At 38.2% G+C, this 18,258-nt stretch overlaps 2 protein-coding genes across 3 annotated transcripts in view; one reads left to right on the forward strand and one right to left on the reverse strand.

The window, feature by feature from the left end:
• Positions 1-11,890, forward strand: LOC142373485 (integrin alpha-M-like). 2 transcript variants are annotated; one of them, XM_075456755.1, is made up of 30 exons: positions 1-289; positions 1,342-1,444; positions 1,632-1,729; positions 1,947-2,017; positions 2,134-2,248; positions 2,941-3,068; positions 3,313-3,455; positions 4,900-5,050; positions 5,779-5,929; positions 6,199-6,272; positions 6,408-6,519; positions 6,740-6,876; positions 6,969-7,109; positions 7,212-7,424; positions 7,512-7,645; positions 7,806-7,948; positions 8,037-8,191; positions 8,297-8,422; positions 8,660-8,733; positions 8,943-9,084; positions 9,170-9,268; positions 9,358-9,437; positions 9,517-9,603; positions 9,711-9,780; positions 9,899-9,997; positions 10,107-10,187; positions 10,291-10,401; positions 10,508-10,621; positions 10,706-10,816; positions 10,982-11,890. In XM_075456755.1, the coding sequence occupies exons 1-30, from the start codon at positions 253-255 to the stop codon at positions 11,078-11,080; spliced, it is 3,399 nt and encodes a 1,132-aa protein (XP_075312870.1). In that variant the 5' UTR covers positions 1-252; the 3' UTR covers positions 11,081-11,890. The 2 variants fall into 2 exon arrangements, with proteins under 2 accessions (XP_075312870.1, XP_075312871.1); XM_075456756.1 differs by lacking the exon at positions 1,632-1,729.
• LOC142374525 (transmembrane protease serine 9-like) overlaps positions 11,447-18,258 on the reverse strand; it is a 21,440-nt gene continuing 14,628 nt past the window's right edge. The window contains exons 8-17 of the mRNA XM_075458245.1: positions 16,053-16,135; positions 15,535-15,555; positions 15,258-15,444; positions 14,093-14,358; positions 13,858-14,003; positions 13,494-13,770; positions 13,143-13,314; positions 12,795-13,060; positions 12,552-12,649; positions 11,447-12,450 (exon numbers count right to left, since the gene is read on the reverse strand). Of these exons, the coding sequence (XP_075314360.1) occupies positions 12,280-12,450; positions 12,552-12,649; positions 12,795-13,060; positions 13,143-13,314; positions 13,494-13,770; positions 13,858-14,003; positions 14,093-14,358; positions 15,258-15,444; positions 15,535-15,555; positions 16,053-16,135 (1,687 nt within the window). The 3' untranslated portion in view covers positions 11,447-12,279. The remainder of the gene's footprint in view (positions 12,451-12,551; positions 12,650-12,794; positions 13,061-13,142; positions 13,315-13,493; positions 13,771-13,857; positions 14,004-14,092; positions 14,359-15,257; positions 15,445-15,534; positions 15,556-16,052; positions 16,136-18,258) is intronic.

The following is an 18,258-nucleotide window of genomic DNA, read 5'->3' on the forward strand; positions in this document are numbered from 1 at the left end:
CATTTGTTTGAGCTCAGACGGTATACCAAAGTACTTTTTGTGTTGTAACTCCGCCCACACCAGAGTTCCTCTGAATGACTGCGTTACCTTTAAGCACCCCTCTTAGGATTTCTGCATTGTGCTTTCAACATCTCTCTCTTGGCACTTTAACCAGTAGATATTAGCTGCCTCCCACAGTTTCTAGATACATTTGTTTGAGCTCAGAAAGTAGGCTACATCACACTTTCAGTTACGTTTCATGGGAGTAAAACAATGGACTGGACAGTTACAGCTATTCTTTTACTATCAGGTAAGACAAGCTTCTGCACAAATTTGATAGTTTCATTTCAACAAATACATGTTGTCAGATGTAAGCTGCAAAAGAGAGTAGCAAACAATAATTTGTGATATAAGAGCCAAAAAATAGTTTGAAATGATGGCTTACATATGCCATTCATATCTCATTCTGTGTGAATCAATCTACTAGATATAATAGATCTAATAGATATTTGAATGAGGTCCTGAATGTTTTTTTTCTTTTATTGTAGAAAAACTTAGAGTGAAAAGATATTTCCCATCATAATTTTCTGTCACTGCTGAAGTTAAAAATCTATCTTAACCTACTGTGGGTGTGTCTGTGACAAAACAAAGAACAGGGCGAGGGGATGTTTCACTATGATGAAATATTTTATTCTCATTCTTAATCATTTATTCACTGGAAACCATGACAAAACAGGATTTCACATGATGTCAAACACTTTGAAATACACAAGGAGACAAAATTCCTCGATATCCAGCTGATCTATAAGCAGACAAAAGCTAAACGTATGCAAGCCTAAATTAGCAGATGATGAGAAAATATTTCTAATCATTTTGAGTATCTTTATATAACTTCACGTCTAAAATTTTATTCCTGCCCCCCAAAAAAAATTACTTTTAAGGATATAAAGGAAATTGTTCATATTTGTATTGTATGTGTGTCTTTAGAATACTATTATATTTAAATGTACATTTTAATGTACAAAAACTTATTTTCTATTTTGATAATTTGAAGAAATATCACAGTTGATCAAAACCAAAGAACAACGGACGAGAGGAAATCTGACTTCAGTCTGAATGTTTTTCACATTATAATGGTTTTAAGGCGCCGTTCTCTGAATCACAAAAGTTCTGACTTTAGTGCTCTCTAGTGGTATTAAAAGTAATGACACACATCATTTCACCCTGAGACACCCAAAACAACATGTGCAGTAAACTTTTTACACTCATTTTACATCTGAGATTATTTCAGTTAAATTGTTTCGATCAAAATTTGGCTTTAGATGAGATTAATGCTGTGGATTTTACTTCTTCACTCCCCAGTGTTAAAAGCTGCACTTTGTTTCAATATTGAGCCTCTGGCTTGGAAGTCCCTGAAGGATGCTGCTGCAGGTTTTGGCTACCAGGTGGTGCAAAGAAAATCAGAGTGAGTCAGATCATGCATTATAGAGCTTAATGTAGGTGACTGCTGTCATATAATTTGCTCCTGTGATAACTTTAATATGCATATCTCACAACAACAAGGCTATAATCACGTGTCTTAATTAAAAACACAAGGGTCTCAACTTACCAGCCTGCCCCTCTCAAATGTTTGTGTGGTTTTATTTCTTTAGCTTGCTCGTCAGTGCCCCTTTTAAACAGTATTCAGGAAATCAAAGGGGGCAAATATTTAAGTGCACCAATGATCAATGTCAAAGTCTGCAACTTCAAGGTAGGAAACATTTAATTTTCAAAATTTTAACAGAATCCTCTGAAATTTTGTGAAACTGAATTATGTTTTGCATTCCAGTCTTTGATAAAATTTATTTTTCATTGCTATTTACATTCTTACGCAGGGAGTATTTAAACCTGTGGTAGCTGTAGTTTTAGTTTCACTGTCACATAGTTTCTTGACTGTGTGCTTTAAGAATTGTTGAACGTTTCTACAGTTCCAAAGTCTGTAGTCAACATGTCCCTTGGTTTGGCAATGACAAGTAACCCCAACACAGAAACCACAGTGGTGAGTAGGTGACTTGCAGAAAAATGTTAACTTTTTCATGCTGCTTGAAATGTATTGCTTAAAGGACAGTAGAATCATCAACCTATTGAACAAACCTGACCCTGTGTCTTTTACAGGCGTGTGGTCCAACCATTCCGAAAGACTGCAAAAGTATCACCATGTACAACGGTCTTTGTATTGAGATAGACAAATATAACAGTCTTAAAAAAACTGTCCCGTCTGCAATTGAAGGTAAATATGACTTTTAAATGCAGGATCACCACATTTACTCACCACACAGTCGAGCATGCATATCACAAGAAACACAACTACACAACCTAACTAACACAAAAAATATGAAATCATTACTCTTGAATGTTTTTTTTTTTCCGTTCAGCTGGTTTATTTTGTAGGAAAATATTAAACAAATCTCAAATATAACACAAAAGTATTCATTTAGAAGAAGCAGAGGAAAGAATTATGGAATCACTTTTAAATTTGCATTTCTAGAACAGATATGTGCACATGAGTCTGCAGGTAAAAGAGAGTTCTTCCACACCTTAGTGTGCTGAGGCGCTGGCTGATTGGCAGGAAACATGGCAACGACAGACACATCAGTGGAAACAATGGAAAGGATAAAACTTCTGTTGGGATTTAAATTGGATCAGGACTGGATATTACCTTATGAACGCTGTCATTAAAGCCAGAGGAGGTGCAACAAAGTACTAAATGTGTCTTCTTTGTTCATGATTCCATCATTTTTTCCTCATTATTCAGTGATTCTGACAAATTTTCCTGATCTGAGATAATGTTCCTTTTTTTTCCAACATTGCTATAAATAGCCCAGAAGTTTGAATTAAAGAACATGTTGACAAACAAGCTCACTTGATGGGAAACTGTGCAGAGAACTGTTGAGACATGGATCCATCTCTTCTTTTTAACAGAGTGTCAAACCCAAGCTGACGTTGCATTTCTGTTGGATGGCTCAAGCAGTGTAGCTTCTGCTGATTTTGACAGAATGAAGACTTTTGTGACAAAATTGATTGCGTCTCTCTTGGGAAAAGATACACAAGTAAGACTGCTTTTGTGTTTTTCCATTAAAAATCAGCAAAAATAAAATGAGATGCTAAATCAACATATGTCAAATAAAAGCTAAACAGTTAAACGTCCTCTTCATACTCCCATGTCTTTTTTTAATCTATATTTGGCACATTCCCCTAATCGCCCCAACAGCCAAAATGCTTTATTTTTACTGGATATTTTTGCATGTCTAATACATATTTCCAGTTTATATTCATGTTTTCTTTCTTTTGCAGTTTGCCATTGTCCAGTTTGCCTCACAACCCACAATCCATTATTACTTCAATACATTTAGAACCAACAATTGGGAAACACAAATTCAACAAATCAGGCAGTCTGGTGGAGGGACTTACACTGCGAGGGCCATTAAACACCTTGTGTAAGTGTCATTATGACCCTATATGGTGATGTATGGCATAACCTCTTGCTTCCATTTGCCAGTTTGTCCATGGTACCAACCAGGTTTTCCTCTGCCAGTCCTCTACTTCAACCCATTCTACTGCCTGTTTCTTTGTTCTTTTGGTTTTGGTAGACTTCTGTCTTTTTGGCACCTTCTCTCCTCCCCACCATCCTATATGTGACCTTGGAACTGATTTAAGTAAAACTTCTTGAAAGATGTCTTGGATTCCTAAGAAGGAGAGATGAGTGACTAGAGAGAAACGTTTGCAAGATGTGCTTTGTGAGGGTGCAAGGAATATCTTTTGCTCAAGTTTTTTTCACTTATAAAATGGGTGACACATTATCCCACAGATTAAATTGATTTAAAAGTAAATATTTGGATTGGTGGAAACACAGACGCTCTGACAGAGACCCTGAAATACAACATTAGACTGTAATACACAAATGAAGCACTCATACCACCTCACTGAGCTCATGATATACGTAATAATGACACACAGATTGCTGTCATTACGATGCATTTTATATTTTTCTTTGTGACTTCCTTTAAAGGCTTAACACCTTACCCTGTACTTTTACCCTAGCTGTGTACCCCTCATTTTAATGATGTAAAAGCAAATACGAAAAGCTTAAAATGTGTATAAATGACACAGAAAACGTGACAGGAATGACATGCCAGCCATGCATTGGGAACACGTTGTCAGCACAGAAGCAGTGATTTCCCATTTTTTGATAATCTTTAGTTGTATTGTTTCTTGTGTCTTTTGCTCACCGCCTTTGCTTGAATCCCAGATAGGAGGGACAAAGACTTGAGAGGAAGCTAAGAGTGTACAAACTGAGAAAGGAGAGGAAGAGCATGTTTGAATGTTCTCTGTTTATTCTGGACTTTGATTTTCTGCCCTCTTCCTGGAGTTTTTTTGCCTTGCCTGCTCGCCAAAAACAGTAATACGATTCTGGTAGTGTTAAGAAAAACATTTCTGTCAATGAATATTGCCAAACTTTTACAAGTGGAGTATCTGCAGTTTATCTCACAGTTCTAGTTTTTATGTTGTGTTTCTCTGCAAATTTTTATTCTGGGAAACATTCAAATTAAGTCTGGGCCTTCATGTCTTACACTGGCAGCAAGACCAGCCTTTTAGCAGCATCAATAGAAATTAGCCAGAGAAATTTTTAGTATTTTGCTTAGATTAAAGTGAAATTTAGTTTCATGTTTTTTTGAAAAAAAATATTTCAACATATTTCCATGTTACTCAGGAATCTTTGAGAATCATAAAATTCTAACTATTTTATGGATAGTAAAAAGACATTTCATTTTAGGATTCAATCAAACCAGCCCTTTAGTTTGTTTTCTTAATTTTTTTATATAGTGAATGTAGCACTGTACAAAAACAATAATCAAAAGTTAAAAATCTTTCTTTTACCAGGAACAATGTCTTTTCACCTACAAGAGGTTCTAGATCAAAGGTGAAGAAGATTTTGATCGTCATTACAGACGGAGAATCTAACGACTCCAAATACTTAAATGGAGCAATACAACTAGCTGCAAATGAAAACATTGTTCGCTTTGCCATTGGAGTAAGTTCTATCTATTTATACCTTATGTAGCTACAAAAATTAGATGTTTGAGTCTGTTATGTGTGTGGAGGTATTTCATCTCTGTTTTAATCCCTAATAAATGTCAGAAAGAGGGGGGGTTGATACTTGGGTCTGCAACCAAAATTTAGATTAGGTGAAAAATTCCATAGGGTATTCATTTAGGTTTGTGGAAGGTTTCTTCTTGCTAAGCTAACTGACATATTCAGACTTAATTCATTGATCCATCCATCCATTCATCCATCTTCTATAGCGACTTAATCCAACTCAGGGTCCGCCGGGGGGCTGGAGCCTATCCCAGCTGTCAGTGGGCGGGAGTTGGGTACACCCTGGACAGGTCGCCAGTCCATCACAGGTCCACATAGAGAAATTTAAACAAACAGGCATTCATACTCACATTCACTCCTAGGGACTATTTAGTCATCAGTTAACCTGATATGCATGTTTGTGGACGGTGGGAGTACCCGGAGAGAACCTTAAATGATCCTTACTTGTATATTTTGTTCTTGTTTTAAAACATAATGACACAAGCTCTAAAATATATGTATAAGTTACAAAACACATGTCTCAGCTGCAAATTTACTCCCTATGATTTGAAGCAGAATCTTTATTACATTGGATTTACATTTTGTTTCAAATCATTGATTACCTTTGCTTTTACTGGAATCTATGAAGTACATGACAACAAAAATATTTGATGTAATCCTCAGGTCGGGAGAGCATTTGGAAAATCTTCAGCAACAAATGAACTGAACACCATTGCTTCTCATCCTTCGGGGGACCATGTGTTTAAAGTGGATGGCTTTGAAGCGCTTGAGAGAATACGGCAGAATTTACAAGATAAAATTTTCTCTATTGAAGGTACTGGTATTACCTTAACAAAACAGATTTGCAGCAGTGTCCTATTGTCAGATAAAATTGATCTTGATGTAAGGCGTCATCAGTAAATACTGTTCACATGTGTCTCATTTCAACAGTTATTCAGTTACTCCTCTGAGCCTTGACTCATAAACCTTTTAAGCCTAAATAAGCTCATTGCATAAAAGCCTTTATGAAACACTGAATTCAATTCATATGCAGACTATAGTTGCATTAAGAAACTTCGGCTCTTGTTTATTTTGCGATCACAGGATCTCAAACCAGTGGAGACACTCTGACTCTGGAAATGTCCCAAGAAGGGTTTAAAGCAGCTTATGTGCCAGAGGTAATGAAAATCACTTGATAATAATTAGATAGTATAATCTTATAAAGTTAAAAATAACCAAGATTTTGAATTAATGATGGATTTTGACATATTTAGATTTAGATCTTGCCAAATACATTTTCCTCTACATTGCAGGGAATTCAGATGTCCATTGTTGGTGCTAATCAGTGGAGAGGAGGCTACAAGAAACACACATCCAGGACAGTGTCATATGAGCCCAGGGACATAGACCCTGACAGTTATCTTGGTAAGAATATTACGATAGAGCAAGATAACACCTGGTTGTGGTGCACAACTCTACATCTATATTACTGAAGGAATATGTTGACCAGAATCCATCCACATGTAGTAATATGTAGAGGATGACCAACACATAAAAAACTTGCCAAGTATATCCACTTTGTTTCCACTGCCTAACCTAGAATATTTACACCGATGCCTTTGACTACTCCACTATTAAATTCTAGGTTATTCCATGGCAGTGGCTACAGTTTCAGCTGGCTCACTGACAATTATTGGTGCTCCAAGATATCAACACAAAGGAGTTGTGAGGACTGTCCAAAATGAGATAACAAAGCAAACTATTGTCCCAAATCAATGGCAGGTAGATATTTACCATTTATATAGATGGTCCTGAAATACCTGAAACATATCAATGTATCTACTGAATGAAAACTGTATTTTTGTCTGTTTCAGAGTGGTGAATACTTTGGGGCGGAGGTTTGTGCCATGAACGTGGATGCTGACCGCTACACTGATCTAATCCTCATATCTTCTCCAATGTACAAAGACTCTGATAGAGAAGGACGAGTTTATGTTTGCACACTAACCTCTTTGGTACCTGACAGCTGCATCAACTGCTTTTCAGTCGATTCTTTTGTTAAATTTTCACATTTTTAATAAGCATGAAACACTTTCTCATCTTCACATTTTCACCAGAATGTCGAGTGTCACTTCAATTCTCCATTAGTACTAAGAGGGGATGCATCGGACAAAGGAAGGTTTGGGTCTTCTCTTGCCGTTCTGCCCGATTTGAACAAAGACGGTTTCAATGATTTGGCAGTTGGAGCACCTTTGGAGAATGACGGTCAAGGCAGCCTCTACATGTTTCACAGTGAAGGAAGCAAAAGAATCAATCCTATTTACTCACAGGTGAACAAACTTAAAGAAAGCACAAAACAGCGGATAAAATCTTTTCTGTTTTCTGCTTGATTCATTCAAATATTTTCCATTCCACAGAGAATCGCTGCCTCTGAAGTCCAGTCAGGACTGAAGTTCTTTGGCATGTCAATCAGTCAGTCGTCTTTTGATCAGAGTGGGGACGGTCTGCCTGACTTAGCGGTGGGTTCAAAGGGCACAGTTGTCTTACTCAGGTAAGTCGTACGTAGTTTAGATATGCATAATTATGGTCATTTAAACTTTTTTTTACTAGTTTGTAGCCTGAATGTGTACATCGAACAGAAAAGTTTTTAGTAGGTCTAAACTTACATTCAATGGTTGTTGGCATGTGTCTTTCTATTGTATCTTTTCCAGATCAAAGCCTATAGTAATGGTTGAAGTAACTGTAACATTCAGCCCAAACGAAATCCCAACTCAAAATGTAACTTGTTCCAAACCATTGGAGAACACAGCTAAAATCTGCTTTACCATGCACAGTCAGTCTGCAGTGAACACAGGTTTCTCATTCTCTTCATTTTCATCCACTCAGTTACATACTTGTATGTGCGTACATTTTTGTATAAATGAAACTCTGGTCTGTTTCAGCTGAAGCACAGATTAATTACACTTTGACCCTGGATGCCACTCGGAAGACGCCGAACAACCGAGCTTACATCAGCGACAAACGACGAGATGAGACCGGAACATTTACTGTTGACTTAAGTGGTCAAAAGTGCAGCAGTGTGAATTTTTATATTGAGGTAGAATCCAATAACATTGAAATAACCCATAGGAGATTAAATATAACACAAAGACCTTTATTCTGAAACTTACCTTTTGATGTGGATTTCCTTGTTTTGTTGAAGGCTTGTCAAGAAGATATTCTCAATCCACTTAGGAATGAGCTCACATTCACTTTTGATGGTGTCCCTTCTATCACAAATCTTAAACCCAGCCTCTCCCAGCTGGCCCAGAAAACAACATTTCACTCAGTGAGTAACCTTTAAACACATTTCATTCACTGAGCACCATCTTTCTAAAAGCTCTACTGTCACCACGGCTTATTATGAATTCAGTTCATGCTAGCTGCATTGAAAATTGATCATTTAATGTGAAACATTTTAAGTACTCTGCATTGCTATGAGATGTCCCAAAACAATGACAAATCCTTAACAGTGGTGCCGTTCCCCTTTATAACCATGAGCCTAACATCTTATTGTCTTCTGCAGTTAGGGTTTGAGATCAACTGTGGTGCCGACAACAACTGTGTAGACAACCTGAAAGTGGATTTCAACTTCTCCAAGTAAGGACAAGTAACAGAAGGAAAGTTTTATTTTAGTGAGTCTAATAGTTCCTCTTTAAGTAGAAAAAGCTAAAACATTCAACGGGCTCTTCTCTTGCTTTTATTTGTGGCTTTATTAAAGCTATCAGAAGTTCATATAAAAGAAATGCTGTGTTGACTGCAGTCTTGATCTACTCATTTCCTTCTTCTCGTTCCTCATTAACTGTCAGATCCTTAGAGGTTCAAGTCGGCATTGATGAGCTTTTGGATGTAACTGTGTCAGTGGAGAACAGAGAAGAAAACTCATACAACAGCCATGTTACTCTCACTTACCCAGTTGGGCTCTCCTACAGGAAGTTTACAGCCCTACAGGTAAGGCATCGGGATCTAGTCTGGTTGGGTTAATCTCTGATCAGCTGCTGCCCAAATCACAAAGATGTTGTGCCTTTTAATGCAGGGAAGGATTGAGTGCAACTCCTTGGACAGTGAAGATGGTGTAACTAGAGGAAAGACAGACTGCAGTATTGACAAACCTATTTTCAAAAGCAAATCCAAGGTCAGTTAGCTGCACTGCTGCTTCTCACTGCTGTACAGACTGTCCAGCCTAAAGAGGCCAAGTGACCTCTCTCATTCACCTCATTTTAGGCAGTCTTCATTGTCTCCTATGGAATCGGAACCAACAGTGGACTTGACAAGAGGATCTTTGTCACTGCAAATGCCACCAGGTCCTGGTCACCTGCTGCAGATAGAGCTCTAATACGCAATATTCCAATTTTTATTAATATTCCCATCTTTATCTTTTAGTGGGAATCAGCAGCACTCCCCCTCAAGTGAGCTCTCTATGAAGAGAGAGATCAATGTGAAATCCAGCATCTTTGTTTCAGTCGAAAGGTCTGCATTTTGCAACTTGAATTGAAAAATAAATATGTATATATTCAAATAGATAACAATGTTCTCCTTTATCTAATATTTATTGAATGTTTCCAATTTCTCTGCAGCTCCCTCAGCTACAGTAATTTCACTTTTGGGAAAAATAATTTGCAGGAACCAGTCCAACAATCAATGAAGGTGACAGATTGCTTCATCCATTAGTATTCCTACTGTTAACACATTCATTGCCTTGACACACAGCTTAATTTAATGTTTAGTTTTTCTCTAAAACCTTTGATTTCTCTCTTTCTCTCAGGTTACAAATCATATCAGGGTGCTGAATTTCACGGTGGTGATCAAGGTTCCTGTAAAGCTTGGCGGCAAAGACATCTGGGTGGATTTCAACACTCTGCAGGTAAAATATGTCATCAGCTGCTTCCTTTTAAAAAGGCTAACATGTAACTGTAGAATAAAATGATTTAGGGAAAATAGTCAAAGTGACATAAATCACTCCTTTTTCTTAGATTGCAGACTGTCAAACACAAAAAGATCAAGAACCTGTCATCACTGATTTTGTTGCTCAGATAAAGGAAAATAAGTTAGTGGTGAGTATGCCTTTGCAGTCTAACTGTTGAATCACATATGTTAAGAGGTGCACATTATATCGTACTGCAGATTTCATACTTGATTTGCATTTGTCCACCACAGGACTGCTCTGTAGCCAGGTGCAGAGTCTTCAAGTGCACTAAGTTGATGGGAAGGTTGGAAAGTGTGACGTACACAATCTCTGCCAATCTTAGTTCAGGATGGATAGAGCAGGTAATTGATGTGAAGTTTATGTAGTTAATGCAGCTAGTCCATATTGTCAAATAAATTGAATATTTCTTCAGATGTAAATTTAACAACATTCAACACTTTCTCTCAGATTGGACTTCCATCTGCCAAATTCCTCTTGACCAGCACGGCCAGTTTGGAGTACGATAGAGACCAGTACGTCTTCTTCTCAACAGCGACTAATAACACCCCCCCTGTTCGCAAGGTTTGCAAGATTACACATTACTCTTAATTATTATTTCAGGGAGCTTGAATTTGAACTTGAATCAAATGTCATGTTGCTGTTCAGATTGAAACAGAGGTAGAAGTGTATCCTGAACCAGATTTCACCAAAGAGATTGTCGGAGGATCTCTGGGAGCGTTAGCTTTTCTAGCTTTACTCACTGCTGTCCTGTATAAGGTGAGACACCAATTCTTTTCAGTAAATGACACTGATTTCCAAAGTGAGATAAATTGATTTCATTCCACAGTTCATTCTTTCATCTGGTTGATATTTTCTATATATCATGGCATGAAAATACAGGCTTGCTGTCTTTTTTTTACAACTTTCTCATTTTACTCATAGGCTGGGTTTTTTAAGAGCAAATACAGTGAAATGGTGAATCCAAATGATGAAGGAGCAGCAGATGCAGGGGCTGATGGAGGTGCGCCCCCAGAAGAATAAAAGTACAAGTAATTCTACTTCCCACACCTGTTTCACATGTCCAGTTCTATACATTCATATTATTAGCCTGCTTATTTCAGCTGATTACAAAAATCTTACAACTTTCAGGAAGTTACAATGACAGGAACGTCCAAACCACCGCTTTTATTCAGTGAAACGAACAAACAGACTGTGTTTAAGAAATTGCTCCCTGACAGCAAACAACTGCTAACATGGCTACATAAAGTATTGCTAGCATTATTGTGAGTTTCCAATTTCGTGTACTTCAGGAGTACTTCAGTGAGTACTTGTAGTACAGAGTAAATACTATTAATACCTTTTCAGGAGACGAAAAAAACATTTTTTAATTGAAGAGTCTGAGCAGTCATGTTAAAACAGTCAACAGTAATTTCAGATATTACATCGATCGTTATATTTACACTGAAAGTTTGGATGGTCAAATAAAAATATTACTGGATACAAATGTCGTGTACTATCAAGCACACATGGAGCGTTTGAGAGACATGATCTGTAATGGAATTTTGTTTTAAAGTAGCTTATCCCACATTCTAAGCTGAACAGCCTTTTGCTGGTCTACACATGAATTATTCCTGTTTTCATAGAACGCCAAACATTGTGTTTTAATTTTCGCAGATTATTTTGTCGTTGTAAAAACGCGACACTGTATCATGAGTAATTTTGAGATGTGCTTAAGACTGCTTACATGCTTACAATCTGTATCTGAAAATATGAATTGATTTGTTTCAGAGTACATTATGAAATGTAACTGAGCTCTGTTCTGAATTGAAATAAAATGGACATTTAGTTCAAGCCTCACTAGTATTCATTAGTTTTGGGTAAAAATGTCCACATGTGGCACAAAATCCAGTTATTTTGCAGTTTGTCTTTTATTTATGGTGATCGGTAAAACACATTTTTAAGAATACAATTTACTGGATGATAAATTCACAGAAAGGTATGCGATAAAATACAATTTCTTGTCACAAAAATTATAAACGTCTTAGGAGTGATTCTTGCAAAGATTACCCCCAGTTTCACATGGTGGGTCTTGTTAAGAATGTCAGAATCATTTTTCAGTGCAGTAATGAGCAGCTTAAGCTGCCCCATTAATGGATTACAACAACAGGAACACTGACGTTAATGGGGAGAGTGAAAGACATGAAAACGAAAGATGAGAAACTTGGTGAGTTTCCTGTTCTTTAAGGAAATGGTATATTGGTAACTGTCTCCTTTAAAAATGACCCAAATCTTGAAAGTTTGACAAAGACCTGAACATCTGCAGGAACAGATGTGCTGTCATTCATCGTCATGATAGCTACCTGGAACCACGAAGAGTCTGATTTGCACATCAGAGGTCCACCTTGGTCCACCTGTGGATGTCAAAACAAGATTCATCATCAAGATCCTGAAGCAAATGGTTTGAAAACTACTACCACAAACATTTTTATAAAGCTGGTAGATTTTTTTTCACCTGTTTATGGTCCATGGAGTAAGTGCAAATGTTGTCCAAATCTCCAACATGTCCACATTTTAACACCTGAGTTTCAAGGCTCCGAAGACCTAAGCCAGCTTTAATGCCCACAATAATCATATTTATTCACATGAATTCAGGTTTTGTGAATTATCTGTCTAAGATGAAGCAAATAGTGAGCATCTATTATGCAGTCACTTGAGAAAATTTAGCAAAGAATACAGAGTCTTGATAAACCCTTACCTGTGCCTTTGATTTCGTTTTCCCAGCTTGCCACCCAACATTGACTACCAACAGGGAGGGATCTTTCATTGTTTATGTCCACACACACAGGCTGGATGTATTCTCTGTAGGTATCTGGATCAGCCAGGTGCAAAAGGGCAATATTGGAGCCATTCGTGTTGCTAACTGTAATGTTTGCAACTCCGAGAGATATCTCAAACTTTTCCATTCCTTTCACAAGATGCTGGCGTGGAAACACAGTCCATTCACTAGCATTTGGAAAAGATCTGTCAGCGGGATGTAAGGAGTGTTTAGAGATACATCTCCTATTTAATTAAAGAAATTCAATCAAACTGCTTGTATACTTACGTAGAGAAGCATTTAGCAGAAGTTAGAACAAAATTGTCGGAGATTAAGGTCCCTCCGCATGTATGGACCCCATTCTTGTGGAGGCTTACCATCCAAGGCAACGTTCCTCCAGGAACAATACTGCTGTCACTCAGAGAACCATTGTTCATTGGCGCTTTGCCACAAACCGGTACTAAATGACAGAAAGGTTTTTAAAACACAAAAACAAAGGCATCCATGAGCTAAAATAGGAAAGACAGACTCTGAAGGAGTTTTTCTTAGTTTCTCTCATCCAGGTCATGCTAATCCTAAGTGAAAAGAAGACAGCTGGACTTCATATGATGGCTCTTAGGCACTCGTGATTGCACATACTTGAAGGTGTAGTGACACTTGTAGTTCTCAGTCTCGTTTGTAAAGATGGAAGATTTGGACAGGTGTAGCTGCTATCAGGATCTGCTCCACTGGAAGTGAACTGGACAAAGCCAAGCTTATCAGAGCTGATGTGGGAGTTGATCCAGGACTGGTAACAGGACACTCTGGAGTAGACTCCTGGCAGATTGGGCCGCGCACAGCCAAAACCAAAACTAACAATTCCAGACTGGACCCAGATGGAGCCCTGCTTACTCACCATTGGTCCCCCAGAGTCCCCCTGAAAAGATAAAGAGGACAGCCTGTAAATTCAGAAAGTCCCAACCACGTTTACCATCAAAGTGACGAATGAAATTAAGCAGACGACCTGGCATGAGTCTTTGCCTCCAGTGAGAACACCGGCACAGATCATGTTGTATGTGATTCTTCTAACTCCATTCAGACAGCTACACTGTCGGTTTCCAATAACTGGCACCTCCACCTCTTGAAGAGTTTGAGGGAATGGTAAGGGCACTTTGAGGAAAAAAAATATACTGGAGACAGTTCCCTCATAAACATACAGAAAACAGGACACTAGAACACTGAACTCAACCAATACTAACCAAACTCTCTGACCGAACCCCAGCCAGTGACCCAGCTGTCAGTGCCATTGATGAACACGCTGCCACTCGCTGCCAGACACACAGGTCTGATGTAGTCTGTGAACTCGACTGGTGAGGAGAGTCTGAGCAAAGCGATGTCATTGTTGTAGGCAACTTTATAGTCTGGGTGCATAACGATTGTGGCAACAGTCCTGGACACTTCATTGGGGTTTTCACCCTGCTGGTTCTGACGACCAAGAGAAACCTGCCATTCAACTGTGCTGGCTCTGAAAATAAGATAGAAGTCATAAACCTTACGAACACACCATTTCCTTCTGCAACCCATCTGGATGATTCACATAATTTAATCTGGCTATATTCACGTTAATTTAGTTATAAATTATAATGCCAATTCACAACTGAAGTCATTTCAGGGCACATTGAGGAGGATGTAAACAAGTTTACTTCAAGTCCAATTAGAAACTGTGACGGCCTGAGGGTTGGCCTTCGGTATATTCTGCCTTCCTCTTTGCTGTTTCTGTTTTCTTGTTGCAGGTAGCTGTGGGTGGAGCTTTACCTGAGTGAGCTTGTCAGGCTGGGCTCAGGAGGTGTTAAAAGCTGAGCTGCACTCTCTCCCCTGACCTGCAGACAGGCTTAATCTTTGTTTATTTGATTAAATTATATTGTAAATTATTGCAGACTATGTGTGGTCTCCCTCTTTTGTCACACACTTTTGAGCCAGGTTGTGGCAAAACTAATATAATCCAGTTCAGTCCAGTTCATTACTATGGTAATGCTATATTACCAATTTATAAGAAAAAGTAGCCTGAGAAAAGTAAACCAACTGATTGCTCCGAATCTTCAGTTTGATTAAATTCCTTCTCCTCAGCATGAAGACGGCAAACATGGAGATTAAAACTCCTTCTCCACAAAAGGCATTTACTTTTGTTCAGTTCACATGGCAATACAAACCCTTTGGGTCTCACCTGAAAGTTAAATATGATATGAAACGGTTATAGGCCGGAGCCAGTATATCTATATTTGTGTGTGAAGCATCTCAGAAATGTCAGCAATTTCAGTGTTAAGCACAGCATCTAATATTTGCCATCTTAGACAAACATTTGTCAAACTCCAGTCCTGACTCACTCGCTCACAGTAAAAACTGTACTGAGTTCTGTTTTCTCACCCATAGAGGCAGTGGGCAGCAGTCAACACCCACTCTTTGTTGATTAGGGAACCACCACAAAAATGCCTGCCATTTCTCTGTAGGCTGGCCTGCCAGGGCCAACTTCCAGGTACAGCATCTTCACCTCCAACTATCCTGGGCTTTAGTGGAGCGGTGCCGCAAAGTGAAGCAGAAATCAGTTTGGTCACTGGAGAGAGGAATAGGTTTGACAAATCATTTCATTAAACAGCAGCAATGGAATCCCCTCAGACAAAAGTAATGATTTAATCAGACCTACCATCAACCTTTACTTGATATTCTAGGAGAGAGACAAATCAGTTTGATCAATTTTGGTAAGACATTTCTGGAGAAAAAAAACTCCACAAAATCAGGAGAGTAGCGTGCAGGCCTCAGATTTTCTGAATATATGATATGATACACTTTTGGTTTGTTTGCCAACATGTTCAATAATGATGAGTTTTCAAACTGTAAAAGAACTGAATTGACAGTACTTCTATTATGGATAAGTCATTAGGCTGTTTAAGGTGGCGATGTTGTGAAATAATAACATTTCTCATATTGCAGTAAGCCACCGACAGTAACAGTTATATTAGTTAGCAATAATTGATGATAACAAGGATTAAAAAGGAATCCTTAATCAGAACAGTCCCAATTGTAAATTGATTGACACAAATGCATGCTAGTGCTGATATACTGTGTTCCGTGTGGTCCTCCAAACAAAGCTATGCACTAGATTCAGTTGAAAACAACAAGTAAAATATTCTATCTGCATTTGCATAACCTGAAGACACATACCTGCAAGCAGAAGGTTCACAAGAGTCAGTACGAGCATCAGTTTCATCAAAGCCATCGTGTGACTGCCCAATCCGTGTGTCAGTCTTTATATACTTGATTTTACCAGTCACCTGCCCCCATATGCCCCTCCCATACGATCCTTCACAGGCAAGCTGCTCAACAAGTTCCTCATTCCAAGATGTAAGCTTAAATATCCATAGCCTAGCGATGTTGATGATTTTTGATATAGATTCAAACAGACTTTGTGTATAGCTCAGTAACCAAGATTAAAGCGTGACACCAGACCCATGCGTGCACTTCTTCCTGGAGTGTGGTCAAACGTTCTGAGAAGAGCGATTCATTTATCATCATGGGTAGTCATTGCTGTATGTTTGGCAGACGATGTGCAGCAGAAAAATGAGAAATGGACTAACCGACACACTTCTTGCTTAAGATAGCTACTGAGCTTTTCATACTGTCGCATCTTTGTTTGTCAAATGGAAAAAGAGTCTGACAATTAATCAGATATTGTCTATGTTTTCTAATAATTTTCAATCACACAATATTACTTTAAAGCCAAATTAGGGACAGCGAGTTCATGTGTCTCATCTGTGCTGCCTGGTTTCAAAAGAGATGGTTCAAAGACTGAAATTGAAAAATGCTCAGAGTTCAATTTGATCAATTTGAGATCAGCTGCGTGTTACCAAAAAGTTGTGACAGAGGCGACAGAAGACTGGAAGAGTTGTGTAATGCTACAAAAAAAGACCTATTGGAACATCTCAGAGCTGACTGGGTCAGTTACATGTTTAGGTTGGAAAAGAGCAGAGGTGGAAGAATTGAGCTTCCTGTGAAACACTGTAAACTGACATAAGCAAATATTCAAACAACACCCAGCATTAGATTTGAAAAGATTTAGGGAATTCGTCGTCTCAATGATACAAAGTAAAATCAAAAGATTTAGAGAACCTGTGAAATCTCTGTGCAAAAGATCCAGCATCCATGACTGATGATTGAAATTAGTTTGCATGGGATGTATAACTCACATCTGTGCAAGCACCATCAATGCTGAACAATATATGAGGGTTTTTGAGCAACTTATACCGCCATCAAGAAGATGTATTTTTAAAGGGAAGGTCCTTTTTCAACAAAACAATATCAAACCTTATTCTGCACTTTCCACAGTTGGTGTGCAGAAATGTTTAGGTGGGTGACAAGTTTCAGAGTAACATTCGTGTCCAGGCTGGGATGCAGGTTTTTCCCTGCCTGTTTACAACCCTGCGTTATAACAACACGAGCTCAGTTTACCTCTCAGCGGTAGCATGGGTCTGTAGGTACCTGCTGCGCCCACTGGTAGGTTTATCAGGGTGTTGTCACCAATTAATATCGTCATCAGTGTTTTAACTCAAACTGTAATAGTTTCTGTACTCCAACTAAGTTTCCTTTCCAAAGCCAAGCAGTTTAAGTGCATAAAGCTAACCAGGAAACTCTAACTAAGGAGCTATAATGATGTAAACAGCGAATGAACCAGAAAGAGTTCAGTTAAAAAAGGGAAAGTGAAAATTAGTTGCTGTGGTATCAGACTGGATTCTCTCAAATGAAACAGCTAGCACCCCCTTTCTCTTGCCAAAGACAACTGTTTGTTGTGGTTTGTTCAAGTGCAGACTTTTGGATTACTTGAAATGATAGAACTACGTGTAAAGGCAATCAGATGAATTTGCAGTAATAACTCAAATTAAGAACAACACTAAGTCCATCATCAAATGCATGAGATAGTGTGTAATAGTAAGATTTTTTTCCTGCTTACAGAGCTTTCCTACAGCATTTCTTTGTGCCATCTTTGAAAAAATACAGGGTTTTATCTATTTTTTACTTCATCACATTTGGTTTTGTTTACATTTTACGCATAGTGGAAACAATGTTGCTTCACTGCTTGAATATGCAAGCTGCAACCTTCATAGTTTCCCCCTCCATCGTGATAGGCAGACATATGACACAGTAGAGTCAATTGCAGCTTTCTTTAGTCATCTACATCCTTTTTACAGGAAAAACAGCTTTGTCATAGTGACTAGTATCAAGAATCCAGAGCATTAAATAGGAAACTTTAACATAGTTAAAGTACGAAGTAAAATGTTGGTGGTTGATGAGAGAATAAAGTAAGGATGAGGATATGAAATCTTCAACTTACAATTCTTTTAGCATAAAGTGGGATGAAGTTGGACATTGTATG

The sequence above is a fragment of the Odontesthes bonariensis genome, chromosome 23 (assembly GCF_027942865.1).
Source record: "Odontesthes bonariensis isolate fOdoBon6 chromosome 23, fOdoBon6.hap1, whole genome shotgun sequence".
NCBI classification, from domain to species: domain Eukaryota; kingdom Metazoa; phylum Chordata; class Actinopteri; order Atheriniformes; family Atherinopsidae; genus Odontesthes; species Odontesthes bonariensis.